This window comes from Erythranthe guttata, chromosome 3 (assembly GCF_056151865.1).
Source record: "Erythranthe guttata isolate IM_541 chromosome 3, IM_541, whole genome shotgun sequence".
In the NCBI taxonomy this organism is placed as follows: domain Eukaryota; kingdom Viridiplantae; phylum Streptophyta; class Magnoliopsida; order Lamiales; family Phrymaceae; genus Erythranthe; species Erythranthe guttata.
Genome location: NC_142535.1, coordinates 13,153,798 through 13,173,455, shown reverse-complemented (window position 1 = coordinate 13,173,455; position 19,658 = coordinate 13,153,798). Strand labels below are relative to the sequence as shown.

At 33.2% G+C, this 19,658-nt stretch overlaps 1 protein-coding gene and 1 long non-coding RNA gene across 2 annotated transcripts; one reads left to right on the top strand and one right to left on the bottom strand.

The window, feature by feature from the left end:
- Positions 1–739: 739 nt before the first annotated feature.
- LOC148771842 (uncharacterized) lies at positions 740–3,271 on the bottom strand. The gene is made up of 2 exons (XR_016030541.1): positions 2,831–3,271; positions 740–948 (listed from the first exon to the last, which is right to left on the bottom strand). It is a non-coding gene; the product is annotated as an uncharacterized LOC148771842 (long non-coding RNA).
- Positions 3,272–3,470: 199 nt separating this feature from the next.
- HOS15 (WD-40 repeat family protein) lies at positions 3,471–11,979 on the top strand. Its single transcript, XM_012996240.2, has 14 exons — positions 3,471–3,856; positions 5,622–5,767; positions 5,860–6,352; positions 6,504–6,598; positions 6,703–6,749; positions 7,930–8,074; positions 8,232–8,295; positions 9,362–9,520; positions 9,643–9,764; positions 10,349–10,423; positions 10,673–10,726; positions 10,814–10,887; positions 11,262–11,336; positions 11,451–11,979. The coding sequence occupies exons 1-14, from the start codon at positions 3,796–3,798 to the stop codon at positions 11,668–11,670; spliced, it is 1,830 nt and encodes a 609-aa protein (XP_012851694.1). The 5' UTR covers positions 3,471–3,795; the 3' UTR covers positions 11,671–11,979.
- Positions 11,980–19,658: the final 7,679 nt, after the last annotated feature.

Genomic DNA, 19,658 nt, shown 5'->3' with positions numbered 1-19,658 from the left:
ATTCAATGCTTGGTTCAATGAGTTGGCATTTAATTAATAAAATTAAATAGATTAAAAATAAACAAGATGATGTGGCCGATGAGATAGGGCAATTTTGGAGGGAAATAAAATATACCATTAAATTATCTGATGCAGAGGTGGCAGAGCCGGAATTGTGCGCGGCCAAGTTTTTCCGAACCGGAACGACGAGGGGAGTTAAACTCACTGTTATGCCATGATGTGTGATGGATTTTGGCGTTTCGAGGTCGTTTAGGCCTTCAAAACGACATTTTTGCTATTTTAGGAAAATTTTAAATAATTCATAATTAATTCTAGAAATTTCGGATTTGAATTCCGCCAGTTGGGATGTTTCCAACTCTCGGTATTCTATTAGGTTTAGGAGTTATTTCGTTTTTTTGCCTTTTTTGGTAATTATCTCGTTTTCCTAGTTTGATTAGCACCCCCTTCTAGTCGGGCGATAAATCGAACCGGTTTATCGGAATATTCATTTAACTAGCGGAAGCAAAAGGAAATCTTTGTAATTTTTAAAACCTTGGAATGAGACTAAAATGAAATTATTAAAAATCTCTTCTTTAGGACATTAAAAACCCTTTGTGATTTTCAAAAACTTTCTTAGGAAGATTTTCGTTCGAGTGCTACACTATCAACTATCGATCTTGGTTCGAAAAGAAATCAGAGTTTTGAAAAGGTATTTTGGTAAATAATTTGAAAACCACTAGTGAGACGTGAAAATAACAAATTTACTAAAAGGACTATTTTGTAATAAAAGTCAAATACGATCCATACCGGATTCGAGTTCGAAAGATCCAAAAAGGGAAATACTTAGGTTTACTATTACATCACCAAAAACCAAAATACTTTAGCATCGTTCATAGGTCCTCGTACAACTTCCAAAAATCCCAGGCAAGACCTAGATCCATTCCGGTGGAGGATTACTAACACTATTACCTGCAATTAAAATGCATCTACATGAGCTATAAAGCTCAGTAAGAAATCCAATGAAATATCGAATTTTGAAAATACGTTATATATAATATATAATATTATATAGCTATCCTTAATCACATTCCAAACAACATAAGGCAAACGACTAATCACATAATTCACGAGAACACATTATTCACACATAAACATTTACTTATGCAAAATGACTAAAATGCCCTTTTTATGAAAATCGTGAAACATCATTTTTCGTTTATCGGATCCGTGAAAGATTAATTTATGTGCCTAGCAATAAACTATAAAGCGTTTCGAGCCCGTTCTGATTAAACCACATATTTCATCCTAGTTGGATACCGGCCCACCGTATCTCGTTTATTCACTAAGCATTAACTTATGTGCCTAGCAATAAACTATAAAGCGTTTCGAGCCCGTTCTATTGTGGAATCAAATCACGTATTTCATCTTAGTTGGATACCGGCCCACCGTGTCCCGTTTATTCACTAAGCATTCCATTATCTTTCAATTTTCAAAATAATGAAATGCATTTTTTTCCAAAATTATGCTTTTGTCACACTAATTATGCAATTCACACATAACACCACAAATATCAATCAAGTACCATATAATCACATAATTACCATAACTTATCACATACTTATGCAATAATTCACACATATGTATACACACACGGCACACATATATACACATTCAGCCAAACACATGTAATATGTCACCATTTAACACTTAAATGTGTTTGCCAAGCAAGTAGCCCTTTTTATCCATTCCTTAACGAATTTATTACCACTTCTAGGTAATAAATCCATTTCGATTAATTTCCAGCAGTAATTAACACATCTTCTACATAAATTTAAGGCACACAATCTCAAGTTTCATCCTTCTCAATCAACTATTTCATGACAAGGAGATTAATTTTAAAGCACAAAACATCATAAATGACATGCATGATATTAAAAATTAGAAATAGTAGTAAACTAATTCCAGAAATTCCTAAATTAAATTCTAGAGTTCCTAACTGACCAAAGTTTTAGTTTCTGAAATTTTAAAATTTCATAAAGTTTCGAATTTTCTTTAAAATAAAAACTAGGAAAACCCCTTTTTTCTTTAAGAATGCAAATTCTTAATGTGACCCCAATAAAACTTAAAAAACACAACTTTCTTCTCTTGTAACACTTGCTGGAAAACAGACTCCCAAAATTGAGAAGTGACAATTTTTTTCAAAAATTACAATTTTGACCCCAAAGTTTTCAAGATTTACACATGCAACCACACTAAAAGTTCAAAATCCGAATTTTCATGAAATGCCTTTAACAATCTGAAATTTTACTTTAATGTATGCAGAAAACAAAGTTAAAAAGTTACTTGAGGCAGAATTTTTGAAAATTACATATTTTACCACAAAATCTCTAGATCTATACATTACCCCAAAATCTCTAGATCTATACATGCAAGACCACTAGAAGTTCAAAAATTATTTTTTCTTGCAAAACCTTTTTAAATCCGAATTTTTTGTTTAATTAATGCTGAAGAACAGATCTGAAAACATGTTTAGGACTGACTTCTTGAAAATTATGAATTTGACCCAAAAATCTTTAGATCTACACATGCAACCCCATAAAAGTTCAAATATTCATTTTTCTTCACTCTTTAAAAATCTGAAATTTATTTTAAGTTCTTGGTCAATAAAACTTTTATCTAAATATAAATGATGCATGCAAGAACAAGAAATAACAATCTAACATAACTTTTCCATTTTCCCCAAAATGGCATAATTTATTCAAAATCTCTCCAAGTCTTTTAAGAAATTTTGAAAACCATTTTTGATACTATTGACACCCTTTAATTGCAGTAAGAAATCGAAATTTCTTACCTTAATAACCGAAAGAAAAATGAAGGAAAACCGAAGGAAAATGTTTCAAAGGTTGGTGCCCAAATTATTTTGATGGTGAAGGAGATGGAGTGGATCTTCAAGTGAGATGTATATTTCTTTTTGGTGAATGGTGTTTTAGGATACTCCAAGTCCTTGCTTCAAATAGGGGAAATTTTGAAACGATTTTCCATTTTCTTTGAAAAACAAGAGACGAGGTGGAAGAAGGTGAAGAATGGTGATGGTGGTGATGTTTCGGTGGAATGATGGGAGGAGGACAAGTAATAGGGTGAGGTGGAAGAAGAAGGAGGAAGAAGAGTGTAGGATTAAACTAGGTGTCATAATGGGAAGCAAAAATCCGCATGCATACTTTAGCATATGTGGAAAAGATTTTTAATGATGAAAAATCCACATGGATATTAAACGAACCAATCAAACGAAACGATTTGTCCACCTAATCCCCGGAAAACGTGCATAAATTTTAAAATAATAAATGTTATGGCAATAAGATGAATTAAATTACCAAATTATAATTAATTGAAAATTGGATTGGGGCAAATTGGTGAGATTGAAAAATGAAATTGTGTATCTTACTTACTTTTATATTCATTATATTATAATATAGTATTTAATATTATATTACATAATATTTTAAATTATATTATATTATAATTGTATTGTATAGATTTCATGTTCCATTTATGCAAATTTTGATTTGTGTGATTTTAACAACCCTTTTGTTTTTCTTGATAAGCCCAGTGGGGGCATTCCAGTCATTTAGTCAAATTAAGTTTCTCCTAAAGCCGGAAAACGCAACGCTCCGCCCACAGCCCCGCCTCCGCCTCCGCCTCCGCCCGCCCTTCTCTCAATTTCTCTCTCCAAATCCCTTTCTCACACACAAATTCGCACACACGGATTGAGAAATTTATGTGTGAGCAATTTGTACATGCAGAAAGGAATTTCCGAAGATGATCTCGATAACCTCGGCGGAGTTGAACTACCTTATTTTCCGTTATCTCAACGAATCTGGTATGAATCTCTGTGTGTGTGCGTATATATGCACGTATCTACTCTTGTTGTGCCGTATGCGTTGTCGCCGAGTGTTTGCGTACTTCAATTTTTTGTAATTTGCTAACTGGGTTTAGGATTTTTGTTGAAACGAATTTTGGGTTTCCAATTGAGCAATAGGGTTTCATTTTTGTTAATGCTGCAGAATTAATTTTGTTGTTTCTGGAATGATTCGATTTAGCAACTTACTTGGTTCATTTTAGTTAGGGGTTAATGTTTGGTGTGAATTCGACTATGGGATTTTATGCTTACCCAACTCGAAGCGAAGAACTTGAAAAATAAACAGTTAAAATAATGGAAGAAACATTAAAATGTGGGTATTTGCTTGCAGGATTTTTGTAGAAGTCTTGATTAGTCAAAATAGGAGAAATGTTAGGAGCTGCTGAAATAAGAGAATTATACTCTGTATGAATCTTGATGTTTATTGGGCTGCTTGAGCAAATATAGTGAACTGAGCCTTGAAAAAGAACTAAAGAAGTTAGCTTCAATTTTATCAACTCCACTTTGATCCAATTTTACATACTCGACTATAGTCAGTTGAACAAATATTTTTCCAACCATTGATTTGAAAATGAACAAAGAAGTAACGATCCCTCTTTATGGAGAGAGCTTGTGATCTGAAAAGCTTGTTTCGTGGAAAGTACTGTTGGACGAGTATTCATCAAATCTATCATAAGTTAGATGAAAAATTAGATTATCCATGTGAATGATAGATATGAAACCATGAAACAGTTCCATCTATTAATGTACGTCGTGTAATGGTAAGTGCAAGCAACTGGCCTATTCAGACATAGTTTTGTGTATTTTACTCTATAAGGCACATTAATAGTTAATTCTCAGTTCAATACGAAAAGGACTAGATCTTGCCTTACAATTATATATCCTCAAAAAAAATGAAAATAAGAAAACACACATTCGAAATCTTTGCCTTCTTTGACTGTGAGAGTCGATCTAATGTGGTAGTCAAGAGAAGATTGATATGATTTTATAAATCTTATATTTTGGTAATGACAAAGGAACTCCGAAAATCTCAGGAAAAACATGAATATATTGTTCCATTATTCTTTAGCTATATTTATACGGTTTACTTCCATGATGTTAGTTCATCGTTTTCTATTATAGACAAGCTGCACGTTATGATAGGACAGTTCATCTTATGACATATGATAGAAACTCGTCTAATCTTTTTTCGTTGGAAGTATCGCAAGAATGGGAAGGGGCTGAACATTTATGTTTATGTGGTATTTTTTGTTGATTGGCATTAAAGATGACTAAATGCCATCAGATCCGAAGACAGTTCATTAAAAATGACACTGTGGTAATCATTAAAAACAGTAAACAAACATCTCCATGTTCATCAATTTAAAGGTCAACATATTGGATCCTTTTCAGGGAACATAGAAGTTGGTTTTGAATTCTTATAGAATTTTATGTGACACTGTATAGTATTCAAGCAATACTTAGATGATATTTTAGTATTTCTATGAATTTATACAATCCCTGGACTTGTTCATATTGGTCCAAGAAATCATAGCCGTGCTCAATATCAAGTTATTAACTGATATTTTATGTTACTCAATGTTGTTGAATGAAATATATGTTTGTGAAGAAACTTAAATTTTAGAATGTTGGAGAATATTATCTCTCTTCTGAAATCCAAGAGAACAATTTTATTATCCATAGAATTTAGTTGTTAATGCTTTATCTTGAACAAATGCATTTTCAGGATTCGCGCATTCAGCATTTGCTTTAGGATATGAGGCAGGGATCAACAAAAGTACCATAGATGCAAATCTTGTCCCACCCGGTGCTCTCGTTACATTTATTCAGAAAGGCATTCAGTATCTTGAATTAGAAGCAAACCTGAGTAATGTAAGTATGGTACCACTTAATTTCCGTTTTTTCAGTTTTTGTTTTGCGCGTTTGACAATTTTGCACCGATACATAATTTCTGATGTATTCAGGATGACTTGGATACCGACGAAGATTTCCAGTTCCTTCATCCTCTTGATCTTATAACAAAAGACGTTGTTGAACTCAGAAAAATCATAAAAGATAAAAAAGAAAATATTCAGAAGGACAAAGGTAAGGGAAAGGAGAAAGAAATTATCGTAAACGGCAGAGAACACGATCGTTCAGTTGCAATGGATAAAGACAAGGAACTTGCAAGAGAAAAGGAGAACGAAAGACAACAGAGGGAGAAAGAAAAAGAGAGAGATAGAGAGAGAATAGAGAAAGAGAAGGAGCGAGAACGAGATAGAGAGAGGATAGAGAAAGAGAAGGAACGAGAGAGAATAGAGAAAGAGAAGGAACGGGATAGAGAAAGAGCAGAGAAAGAGAAGGAGAAAGAGAAAGAAAAAGGCAAAGAAAAGGAAAAGCCATTTGAGGACACCAGTGATGCTAATAATATTGGAGACGAGATTAATGGCAGATTTGAGGAGAATGGAACTAACACGGGTAAGATACATTTCAGAATTATTAATGTTATAATATTTGTCACTAATTGGGGGACTTCATATGTACTTGTCTTAGCGTGCAAGATCTTGCTGTTGTTTTTTATGATTTTTCATGATATATAACTACTCTTTGTTCATTGATGCTATGATAGGGCCAGAACCAATGGATATATGCCCTAGTTTAGCTTCCTTGCCTTGTGAAATCCCAGATAGTGATGTGACTGTTTTGGAAGGCCACACTTCTGAGGTTTGATCACGTTTTATAATTCCTCATCTCTTATCTCCAGTAGTGAAGAGAAATGTGATTAATTGTGTCGGACAACTAGCTGATGCTCCTTTTTATCTTCACAGGTTTTTGCATGTGCATGGAATCCAACTGGTTCACTTCTTGCTTCCGGGTTAGCATAAGCTATAAATATTACTTATCTGAAGCATGATTTATCTTTATTTTCTTGCCCTGGGATTTTAATCTCAATAACTTCTTTCTTGATGTATGATATGTACATGCACTCACTTGCTTGGAAGTTTCCCATTGTTTTAATTGTATCAGAATTAAATCGTTCGAGATCGTATGACCTAGGGCTTAAGATTCGAAGCTAAGAGAATGCCGTCAAACTCATTCATAATCCTTAACAATCTTCTTAACAACTCAACATTAACTAATCCTCCTAGTTATGGAACCTATCTAGCTGTGCACAGAAGAAATATTTTACGCCTTCATTGAAAATGAAGAAGATACATAGGAAGTAGGATCTTTGTGGTTTTTAGAGTTAGATAGATAAGAATCCAGAGTCAAATAATGCTGTTTGTTTGTCTGATTTTCTATAGGTGATTTGTGTAGTTTTTCGGAAGCACCTATTACTCGATTTCTTAATGTCCTTGTTTTCCAGGACTCTATGTATTATTTTTTGAATTTGAGTATATCACACTCGACCCTTTCTTGTTTTATCTTTATGCACTGCTTCTATGACATATTGGTTGATTTCGTTTTATCCTTGGGCTAAAAGAAAAAAAGAGACCTGCTTGGATTAATCTAAAGTTTTATAGCTGGCAATTTATGTATTCCCATGAAACTGGTGTCCGATCAACTTCATAGAAACGAAATACAACAACATTTGGTAGATATGTAAATTTTCAATGATTTTAGTTGACAAAAAGAAGATGATGTTCTTATGATCTGGGTTTTGGATCTGAGACAACTAGATTAAGTATGGCTTGTCATTTCCGTATCTTTCTCACAAAACATGCAAGAACCAGTACATTGTTCACATCATATCCAGTGTGATATGCTTGATTGTCAATGTATCTATCTGTAGTTGCATTTAATGACAAAACTATCATGGATCCTCATGTTTCTTCAGCATCTTTTCAAATTGTACATCAGTTGTTTTGATTAGATTTTATTTCACACACGTGTATAGTCAGTTCACTCTTCATACTCTTCTAAGTATGGGATTAAACTTCTTGACTTGGTCGAATCTTCATAGTTTATCACTTGTAATGCATCTTTATGTTCTATTCTGTTAATTCAATTCCTATTATTATTATTTTTATTTTTTATGTTTATCTGTTTTATAGGTCTGGAGATTCAACTGCTAGAATTTGGACTGTGGAGGGACCATCTAGCTCCAACATTGAGAATGAGCCTTCCAACGTCGTACTTAGACATTTCAAGGGTAGAACAAATGAGAAAAGCAAGGATGTGACAACGCTTGATTGGAATGTGCGTGTTTAAACTATTTTACTCTTCAGTGCATCTTCTTTTTCAGCATTTGGACATCTAAGTTCTATCTCTGCATACTGGATTCTGTCAATCTGATGCCTTGAAAGATTTGACATGGTTTTTTATTTCCTTTTCTTGTAACATGATTATTGTGTAGGTTGATGGAACGCTACTTGCTACTGGTTCTTATGATGGCCAAGCAAGGATATGGAGTAGAACAGGTAATCGCTGTTACAAACTTCGTTTCTTGAAACTTTTTCACCCTTGAAGTTGGATATGCCATGCCAATTTTATATCTGATAACAAATCCAGTTACTTCAGCATATGATATATTTAGTGAAGTATGAATTCATGCATCTAGTTATTATGTTTGTGTGGATATTTTAGGCATGAACCGTTTTGTTTTTGCTCCAAACTTCATCACATTTGCTTGTATGGTTATTATTTGACTAGGAAAAAGGTTCAATTTTGTATGCCTTTTAGATGAATGTCCTGCATGTAGAATGTGCGGTGTTACATTAAGAAGTTAACTTATCGATACTTTTGCTAAGATAATCACTGATGCTATGGAGTAATTGAAAGTTGGAGAGGAGATTAATTAGAGGAAGTATTTTCAAATCTATAAGTGGCTCTTGAACCTATGAGTTATGATACTATATTTCGTTAGGAGGAAAAAAGTAACACCACTAGTGGCAGCCTTAGGAGGAAAAAGTTGTCTATCATTTCTTGCTTGCGCATTTGATGGGAAAATGCCTTCTTAAATGCAAGACTCGATGACTTGGTGAGGATTGTGCCTGAGAAGAGTGATTATGAATTATGACCTTCTGTCTATGGTATTTCATCTGCTCGGACTGACTTTATGGAGTTCAAAATTTCAATGACTAATTTGATGCGTTGTATTTTGGGAAAGAAATTGGTTATAAAGAAATTTCAATGCCTACTTTTACTGAATAAACAAAATAATCACGTTCCGGACAGACTAATAATGTACTAAATTACAATTTGGAGTTCTTATTCAAACCAAATTTAAAAATCTGTACAATACATTGATGTATCTTGTCATGATAAGTTATAGTTTATGTCCTTGTGCGGATATTCTTTCTGTGGTGTGTTGTGTGTTTGTCAGAAATTTTTCTGGATAATGTATATTCTTACCGAGTTGAAGCTGCATTAGAAGTCCGTAGAGCTACAGAATTTAATCTTGCAAGACTCGTTTTTTGTTCTAACCATGATTTTTGTATCTCTCGTTTGCATGATGACGTGCTTACGATCTTTATTTTTTTCCAGGGGAGTTGATTAGTACATTAAACAAACATAAAGGGCCAATTTTCTCTTTGAAGTGGAACAAGAAAGGGGATTTTCTTCTCAGTGGAAGTGTTGATAAAACCGCAATTGTATGGGACGTTAAGACAGGCGAATGGAGACAACAATTCGAATTTCACACAGGTGCTTTTGCATCCTTTCATCTTTCTTTATACTTATGCCTGTCCAAATGCATGTCTTTGTGATGAAAGCAACCATTTGCATTTTTGACTTGGTATGATTTTTTCATGACGTTCTGGATGCAGCTCCTGCCCTCGATGTTGATTGGAGAAACAATACTTCATTTGCTACATGCTCCACTGATAGCATGATATATGTATGTAAAGTCGGAGAGAATCGACCGATCAAAAGTTTCCAAGGGCATCAGGTTTGTTTCATTTGTTATATTCAGCACAGATAATTACCTTGTTTGTGATGGTATGGTAATCACTAGTTTCAATATCTGGAGAGTTGTGAGGTTGGTTCAACAATATGATTCTATCTATTGGTTAGAGGTGGCAATTTGAATGAAATAATCCTTATACAGTATTATTATTATGTAAGAAAAAAATACCTTGTTGCCATGGAGTTGGCATTGTTGTGTTAACTGCACTGTAATATTAGATTTATCTAATTGTACGGATTAAAAAATGTGATGTAATCCATTGAGACATAGTAGTTTCATGGCTTTAACTAGTATGCATATGAATGCACTGATATTAGTGGGAGCACTGAAAATCATTTGTAGTTACTGCACACATGTAGGTCAGTGGGTACGTGACCACGTGTATTATATACACATTGCATACACACTGTAGTTTTGACTTTTAAGTTATTGGAATATTATACAGATGTTTGAGATTTGAGAAACATGCAAATGTTGGTTCTGTGGTTAGAATACAGTTATTTGTGTAAATGTCTTTTCTACTTCTACAAATACATTTGCACTAACACTTGAAAGTGCTTCTTCAGGGTGAAGTTAATGCTATCAAGTGGGACCCCACGGGCTCCCTTCTTGCATCATGCTCTGACGATTCTACTGCAAAGGTCAGAAACAATTTCGGTACACGTAGAGTTTCATAGTTGATGATTTAAGATAGATAACCGATGATCCATTTTTATTTGAATTAGAGTTGTAGTCTATGATTTGTTACTTAGTTTGCTTACGGCCTTTACGTGAAAAAATACGCAGGCATTACTGCATTGCTTAGTTAAAGTATTTATCTTCATGGTTTTGCTCTGGTGTTTAGTTTTAGTATATAACTGGTGAGCTTCTTCTTATTGGTTATGATGCAGATATGGACTATGAAACAAGATACCTGCTTGCTTGATTTGAGGGAACACTCTAAAGTATGACATTAAGCTTTCGTGTCTGTCGTTTTTTGCAATGACAATGTAAATCAGAGTTGCTGACATATATAAAAACCATTTCTTCAGGAGATATACACTGTGAGATGGAGTCCAACGGGCCCTGGAACCAACAATCCTAATCAGCAACTTGTTCTGGCTAGGTGATTTTTCTCCCCTATGATTATTGAGTGATTGCCTGGTGACTTAATTTTGTATTTCATTTTACTCATGGATCTCAATGTTGGTTCTTGTTCAAAATATTCGAGAGTATTAGAACATACAAACAAAAAAAATGAGTGAACGTAAAAAAAAATTCCTAATATAAAAAGTAAATGTTTGATAGATGGGCCTTATCTAATTGCAAATACAAATGTAAGAATCTAGCTTTCGATATGACAAAATTCTGGATATCCCAATTTTTGCTACATCATGTATGTTTATGCAATTGATATTCTTCAATCAAAGTATCGGCTGATTATTAGTTTACTCATATATCCTATTTGGTTATTTTATCATTCTTCTCTCTCCTGTGCAGCGCCTCCTTCGACTCAACCATAAAGCTGTGGGATGTAGAAGCAGGTCGTCTTCTGCAGAGCTTAGATGGTCACAGGTAAGAAAACCTTATAATTTTTTTTTCATTTAAGTTTAACCGAGTTATTTTACTGCATTTTTTCCTCTCGACATTTTTTTATAATTGTCCTAATATTAATCAATTGAAATCCAGGGATCCCGTATATTCGGTTGCATTTAGCCCAAATGGGGAGTATTTGGCAAGTGGATCGCTAGATAAATGCATGCACGTATGGTCTGTAAAAGAAGCGAAAATCGTGAAAACATTCAGCGGGAATGGTGGTATATTTGAAGTTTGCTGGAACAAGGAAGGTGACAAGATTGCTGCTTGTTTTGCAAACAATGTGGTGTGCGTTTTGGATTTCCGAATGTAGAGAGAGATCAGAAAGATTCTTTTGCGCATTGATTGGATCTTCTTCTAAAGGTCTTTGCACAAATTAGGTAAATGGCAAATAGTAGATTTCGAGTGATGCTGACTTAGTGTAGCAGAAGATGCCTTTGGATTTAAGTTTTAATCAAAACTATGATGGATATGCTTTATTATACCTTGGATTAGTATATTGTGTTCTCTGTAACTCTGTAAATTTGTCATTTCATGCATTCTAAGTAGTCTTTTGTATCATGATTCTAGGATAATTTTATGTCGGGATATCATATAATTCATTGGCATTATCTTGTCTTAATTAGTTTATTTTATTTTTTGCTTTCCTTCTCTAAAATCATTTCTTTGCGATTTGATCCATGTTGCATTTGGTAAAATGAAATGAAATCACGGGGGTCGAATGCTTTAAAACTTTTATAGGGGGCGGATAATGCTACTTTTATAGGGATTTGAGGATGTTGGGGGTTCATGGTCCCATTTGACTCTATGTTAGTTCCGTCAATGACTACATATATCTCTCATATTTAGGCCCCGTTTGGTTGACAAGATAAGATTAGCCAAGATAAGACTAAATAATCTAATGAGACCCAATTATTTTATTGGAGCTTGAAAGGTCCAACAAAAAAAACTCATTAAAAGGCAAGATAAGACAAGATAAGACAAGATAAGCCATGATTATATAATTTTGGCGGGTCGACCCGGCAAGTTATTGAGGATACCAAACATCAAATTAAGTCCAACTATTTAGTTAATCACGGCTTATCTTGGCAACCAAACGGGGCCTTAATATATTAGAAGATGATGCTTGTAATTATTTTAGACTATGGATATTTTCGATATTTATTAAGGGTCCATTACAAATAAGTCAATTATGGGCTACTTATTCATAAATTGATTCAGACAAATTTGTTTTTATGAAAAAGTCCAGACATTGTCTAGAGGTGTATAAAAGACTAAAATATCCCATCATATTTTTATGCTTCAATTTCATCATTTGATTCAATTTAACCTCAATTTGATCATAAATTTCCAATTATTAAATTTTGACCCAAAATCCAATTTTGAGCACAATTTCGCCTATCGCTGCCGTTGGCTTTTTCTTTTTTCTTTTTTTCCGCCGTTTTCTGGTGTTGACTTTTTTTTTGTTGCTCTTTTTCTTTTTATTTCTGCCGCCGCTGGACAACGGTCAATGCCGGTCTCCGGCGGCCCTGACTTTTTTTATTTTTATTTTTTTTCTTCAACATTTTTTGGCCCGTTTAATCAGTAATATTGATGTGTTTTGACAGTTATACTAACTATATTACTGTTTAACACAATCATATTAACTATATTACATTTTAACACAGTAATATTGTTATATTACTCTCTAGCACAATAATATTAACACAACGAAAACCACTATTATTGTGTGATAGAGTAATATTAATATGTTACCGTTCAACAAAGACAAATATAATAAAACCAAAAGAATTAATATTGATGTGGTTGACAGTAATATTACTGTCAGCCACAATAATATTACTATAACGACACTAATATTACCGTCAACCACATTAATATTATTGTGTACAGTAATATTACAATAGTAAACAGTAATATTATTTCATTAATCGGTCAACAAATCAAATAAAACAAAAATACCAAAAAAAAATTAATATTGATATGGTTACAGGTAATATTATTACTATTTTTTTAATAAAATTTTATTAAAATGCAAAGAAATCCTAAGCAGTCAATCAAAAATCCCCTAATGGGGTGAAGAAAGGAAACAAAAGAAGGAAAAAAAAAACCCTAATGGGGTAAAAACGAAAAAGAAAACCCTACCCTACGGAAAAGCACATTATTAGAATTGAAAATTGGCCCCAGCTGAGCCTAGTCTGCTGAGATTTCATATTGTCCCCATCCAAGGCTGAAATTTAACTCAGATATCTCGAGAATAACTCAAGAGGTTTGCACCGAAATGTGTTTGACGATCGGTTTTTGAGATTTGATAGCATTTTGAGCGTGGTTGTTTTTTCTTTGATGCTCGTCGTTGGAATTCCATATCAGATTTTGGGTCGAATTGATCAACAAGAGCTTGTTTTTCTTCTAATTCTTCACCGTTAGAGCATGTATTCTCTGGTATACGAAAGCAATCGTCTTCATATTCTTGTGCATCAGAGCCCTCGTCGTGATATCCTGCCATACGTTCCATGAGAGACGGTCGGTTCGAGAGCACCATTATTTCCTTCTTTGTCTCTATTTTCGAGTCGCCCACAGCAGATAGTTCTTTGACACCATTTATTATTGAGGCTATCATCTTACCCAGGGTAGCTTCATTGATGGTGAGGGGTAAAGAAACCCTTGCCTTGGACGGTGTTGCATCACCGGTTTGTAAGTTGCCATCCTTGGTGACCAACAAAGGAGTAGCATCAACCTCTAGATTACCCTGCATAGTCGGCACATGCAGGTTTTCTTCCTCCTAGTGATGCCTACCATCCACGACTGGAGTTGAGTCGTTTGCTATAACATCATCCCTACGAGCTTCACTACCACTGACTGACTATTGCAGATGTAGGATTCCACAGTAATATTATTGTGTTTACAGTAATTTTACCGTCAACGACAGTAATTTTATTACATTTAACTTGTCAACAAATCAAACACAAAAAAAAAAAAAAAACCAAAAAAATAATAATACTGATTTGGTTGACAGTACATGTACTGTCAACGACAGTATAATTACTACTAATGACAGTACTATCACGCTCAACGTTCAGCGGCGAGCGTAAAAAAAAAAGGGCTAAGTATTTTCGGGAAAAAAAAAGGTTAAAAAAAATTCAACGCCAGAGACTGGCGGTGAAAAAAAAAAAGTCAACGCCAGAAACTGGCGGAAAAAAAAAAAAAAAACAGAAAAAAAAATGTTTAAAAAAAGAAAAAGTCAAAATTTGATTTTTTTGCTCAAAATTGAAGTTAAATTAAGGTTACATTTAGGAATTGAGTTTAAAGGGTTGGGGGCAGTTTGTCATATACATTAATTTTACATTTATTTATAGGGATAATTGGCTATAACCCCTATATTTCAAACTTATATGGGTAGAAGTCCAATTAGATTAATATAGCTATATGCCCTTTGACTAAAAAAAATCAATTAAATGAAATAAAATCAATTTGCATATGGACATAAACACCATTGAACAATAAATTATTTATTTATGGAAGTCTTTAGTTACGTAAATTGTGAGAATAAATCTCATATATCACGTCATAAGATTTGGAAGGGAGTTATGAACGTGGTTGGAAAAAAAACTCATCATGGAAGGGAGTTTATGAGACGTGGTTGATTCATCTTTGACAACACTCTTATTCTTTTTCGCAAAATATCTAGTTTAGATTTCAAGATTCAAATTCAAATTTAGACTTTTGATTCAGTTTGGCAGGCATTAAATTAAATTTTGTGATATTTTCAGGGTTGATGATGCAAGATTGAAGGAGAAGATGACCATAGAGAATGTGATTGAGTCCGATTCACATATTTTCTCTTGATTCGCTCATCAGAAGAAGATTTAATTTAGTTTTATTTTTTGGTGCAAACCAAAACGAGTACAAAATGGCTCGCTCGTTCTCCGCCGATTAATGCATTCCTTCTTTCATTTTCAGAGCAGTTATGTATCTAGATGCTCAAGGGCATCGATTATATGTTGGTGGATTTTTGTTTTGCGTTTTGCACATTTTTCGATGTTGGTAGATTTTTGTTTTGCGTTTTGTTGTTTCTAGTAGACTATAATTTACACTATGAGGTTATATATTTGTGTTGAGTTGTTGGCATGGTATTTGTTTGCACTTTTGATTTTTATGTTTGCAGTTTGTATATACGATGTCTTTGTTGCTCGGATATATTTGTACATGTTGCTGTTATACATGATGTAATTTTTTGGTATAATATTATCTACACTTTTGATGTCATATATTTGTTTTTGCAGTTGGTATTGTATTATTTGAACTTTGCCTTTTTTTTTTCTTGTAGTTTGCATATAAATTACAATTGCAAAATGCAAACTATAACAGCGGAATGAAGACTAAAGCCCTGTGACAATTTTGTTGCAGCAGTATATAACATAATAAAGGTCGAATATACTGTTTTTTTAAACAATTTACTGAATTTATAAGAAATTATGCATTGGCAAGCATATACCAATACACAAAATACCTGCATGAGTCTCTGGAATATATTAGAAAATAGTTCATATCGAAATCCAACAAAAATATAATGCCACAAATAAAAAAACAAAGTTCTGCTAAACATAAGTAAATGTCATAAAAAAAATTCTAATTTAACTCAACGGTATCCTCGACGTTCAAGAACTGGTAATTAAAAGTTTTGCGAGTTCGATAATCCCATTTTCTGCAGTTTTTCTCACTAATGGTTGTTGCATGAGCAACTGCCTTGCAATATACAAGACAAAAATCCCACAATCAACCAAATCTGGTTTTCGTTGAGGCGATGTCGAAACATAATATGGATTCGTGCTACCGTGCAAATAGATTCGGCTTGATTCGATCGTGGCTTTCCTCTTTTTAAAGAGGCGAATGTTTCATCTACTTTCCTCTTCCCCTTCGTCAAATCAACTGTTCAATTAAAAAAAAAGATTTATTGAACAACCATATTTGTACCTATAATCCATGTACATCAATTGCATATAACAATGTGCAAGGTGCATTTGGTAACATCAAATGCAAATTGTAATTTGAAACAAATGCAATTTAAAAATCACAAGACGACTAAGAATGTACTAAAGTTCAAATGAAATATACAATATCAAAAATCATATCACATATGCAAAATGCAGAATAAATAGCAAAGTGCAAAATACACTACGCTAGAAATAAAAACTTGTAAACAAAAAAGCAACGGAATCAAATATATGTTGCAATCAACATTATATGATAACATGAACAAAAAAACAAGAAAAATGTATCACAAAACAGCAAAATGAAAACACAAAATAATGTAACACAAACCAGGAAACTTCAAACAAACAATCAACGAATTTAGAAGGAAAAAAACAAATTCAAAAAAATACCCCCAAGGTCTGAAAACAACAAAAGACTACAAAACAAAAAATCGCAATCGAGATCTGAAAAGATGTAACAAAAACACAAACAACCGGCAATATATTGTAACTCAAACATTAAAATCCAAACAAAAAATAATGTCAAAACAAAAAATAAAAATAAAAAATATCGGGGTTAAAACCTTTGAATCTGCATCTTTCACTTCTGTTATAAAAAAAAACCCATTGCATTCCGTCAATGAATCGCCATTAAAGACATTTAAAAAACTGCAATAGTGAATTACATGTACGTTTCTATATGCATTATCCTCTATGATGTGTTTATGTCATTGGCGATTTGCAGAAGTTATAGAGATTCTATCGTTCTCGAGAATAACGATAGGGTTACTGAGATTGCATTGAAGAAAAGGGGGCAGGAAGAAGTTTTGCTTTTCGAGAGATTAACGATGGAAGAATGCAATTTGGGGAGGATTTGCAATTGACGTTTTGCGACACAATTTTTGCTAAAACTGATTTTTGTGGAGGATTTTAGGAATATATAAATTTAAGAATACAATTTTCCTATTTTTGCTAAAGGCCAAATCAACCATAAAAAGTAGTAGGGGGTTATAGCAATATTGGACTTATGACTTGAATTTTAACTAATATAATCTAATAGTGGAGGGTCTATAAGAAAATGCCCCTTATTTATAATACATATTAAAGGGATGGGCTTATTGACGAAAGATATATAGCCCCTGAAACTACAATAATAAAAATAGCTGGTCATAGACTTATTCATAAAAACCCCATTTATTAAACAATCCGTCATAAAAATATAATATAATACTAGTAATGTTTTAAAGCTTGTGGTATCAATTAATTTTTTTGAGATTAATGATTAATTTTTTTTTTAGAAGAAAAAGGGAAAATGGATTAGCAATTATACGGTCAAGCCTACCAATACGAAGTACTATTATTGTGGTGATCTTAATCATTAGAGTTCTAACATGTGCACTAAACTTAAGAAAGATTAGAAAATAAACAAGCCAATCATGTTTTTGATAATAATAATAATAATGGTGATGTTTTTATAGTGAATGATATACATGTTTCTATGAGTTTTGTGTTAGCTTATCTTAGTGAAATAAATGGCTTCTTGATTATGCATGTTCATATCATATGACTCCTTGTAGACAAATGTTTCCTAACTATGTGCTTATGAAAAAATGTGGTGTCACTTAACTGATGGTACTAAGATTATGGTTAATGGTATTGGAACCGTGCGATTAATATTTATAATCGACTATGTGTTAACCTTGAAAAATGTTAGCATGTTCCTTGTTTATGTCATAGCCTAATTTTTGTTGCTATTCTTGAAAATTTTCATGGGGTTGGGGAGATCGTTGCATAAATATAATGAAGGGTAGTGCTTACTTATGTAAGCCTATGAGAATGGAAAATGTGTATATTTGTTTTGTTGAATCTTCTGCTTCGGTGAATGTTGTCCAAAATGATTTATCTAAATTAAAAATCAGTATTTTTAAAATAATAAAGTGATGTGATGTTATTTGATTCATGGATTTTAGGCAAACAAACTCGTGTTTCTTTTCATGATAAGGCTTTTCCAAATCCATCTAAGTGCATTGAAATCTTAGAATATATTCATGTTGATGTGTGGGGTCCTGCCCGTGTTCTGACACATGGTGACCGTTAATTTATGTACATCATTGATGATTATTCTCGTGAAGTATTTGTGTTTATTTTAAAGTAAAAATATGATGTTTTTGATAAGTTAGAAACTTGGAAAACCTTGTTTGAAAATCAAACTAGAAAGAAGAATCAATAACGAAACGGAGTATTGTAATATGGAATTTGATACTTTGTGTTTGAAATTTGGAATTAGAGAACACAAAACTGTTGTTCACACGTCACAACAAAATGGTGTAACCTAACAAATGAACAAAACCATTCTCAAAAGATTAAGGGCTAAGTTAGCTAATTCTGGACTCTCAAAATTATTTTGGGGTGAAGAAATTTTGACTGCTACTTATTTGATTAATCATTTTTGCATCTGTGTGGTCTGGTAAGAAAGTAGATTTATCAAATTTGCATATCTTTGGGTGCGGTGCTTATGTTCACCATAAAGACGATAACTTGAACCCTGTTATGTGAAATGTATTTTTTTAGGTTACCCTAAAATGATTAAGAGGTATAGATTTTAGTTAAAAGGGGAATATGATTATAAAACCCTAATTAATAGGGATGTTATTTTTAATGAGTATAAATTTTAATGTTTTGCTCTCCCTAATGCAGTTATTCCTCAATATGCTCCAAATGAGGTGGAGAAATTGCTTGTGAAATCTAACGACGTGCATGATTTTCAATTATCAGAAAATCAGCATGATCAAAATGTTGAAATTGATTTGCCTAATGTGGATAATCTATCTGATTATCAACTTGCTTGGAGATATATCTAGATGTGAGCATATTAGCAAACTACCACACTTTGATGATTTTCGCCTTACCTCGCATGTATTCAATATGTTTGAATCTTTAGATAGTAATGGGCCTAAATCTTATAAGGATGCCTTGAAATCTAATGAATCTGTTGAATGATTAAATGATAGGAGTTGATAAAATGAATTCTTTGCATATAATGAATTCTCTCTAGATGAGAGGCGATTTCTCTCTAGTTGAGAGGCAGTCGACGATGCTAAACATAATGAGTTTTCTTCTTGATTAATTTTCCTTCATTTTGTTTTCGGTTCATGATTCCCGATCGTGTGATTTACTCTTGTTTGGCTTTGGTGTTTTATCTTATTCCTATATTAGGGTTTGTCTTTTATTGAGTGTGCCTTTTGTTCTCAATTTTTTCTACCCTAATTATTCCCGCTCATCTATATTGCAGCCTCCTAGGGCCGCCGTCGCTGAGCCCTACCTCAGT

Coding starts and splice junctions, on each gene's coding strand:
- HOS15 (XM_012996240.2), top strand. CDS start 3,796: ATGATCTCGATAACCTCGGCGGAGTTGAACTACCTTATTTTCCGTTAT. Junction 6,750..7,929: donor GGTTCACTTCTTGCTTCCGG/GTTAGCATAAGC, acceptor TCTGTTTTATAG/GTCTGGAGATTCAACTGCTA. Junction 11,337..11,450: donor CAGAGCTTAGATGGTCACAG/GTAAGAAAACCT, acceptor ATTGAAATCCAG/GGATCCCGTATATTCGGTTG.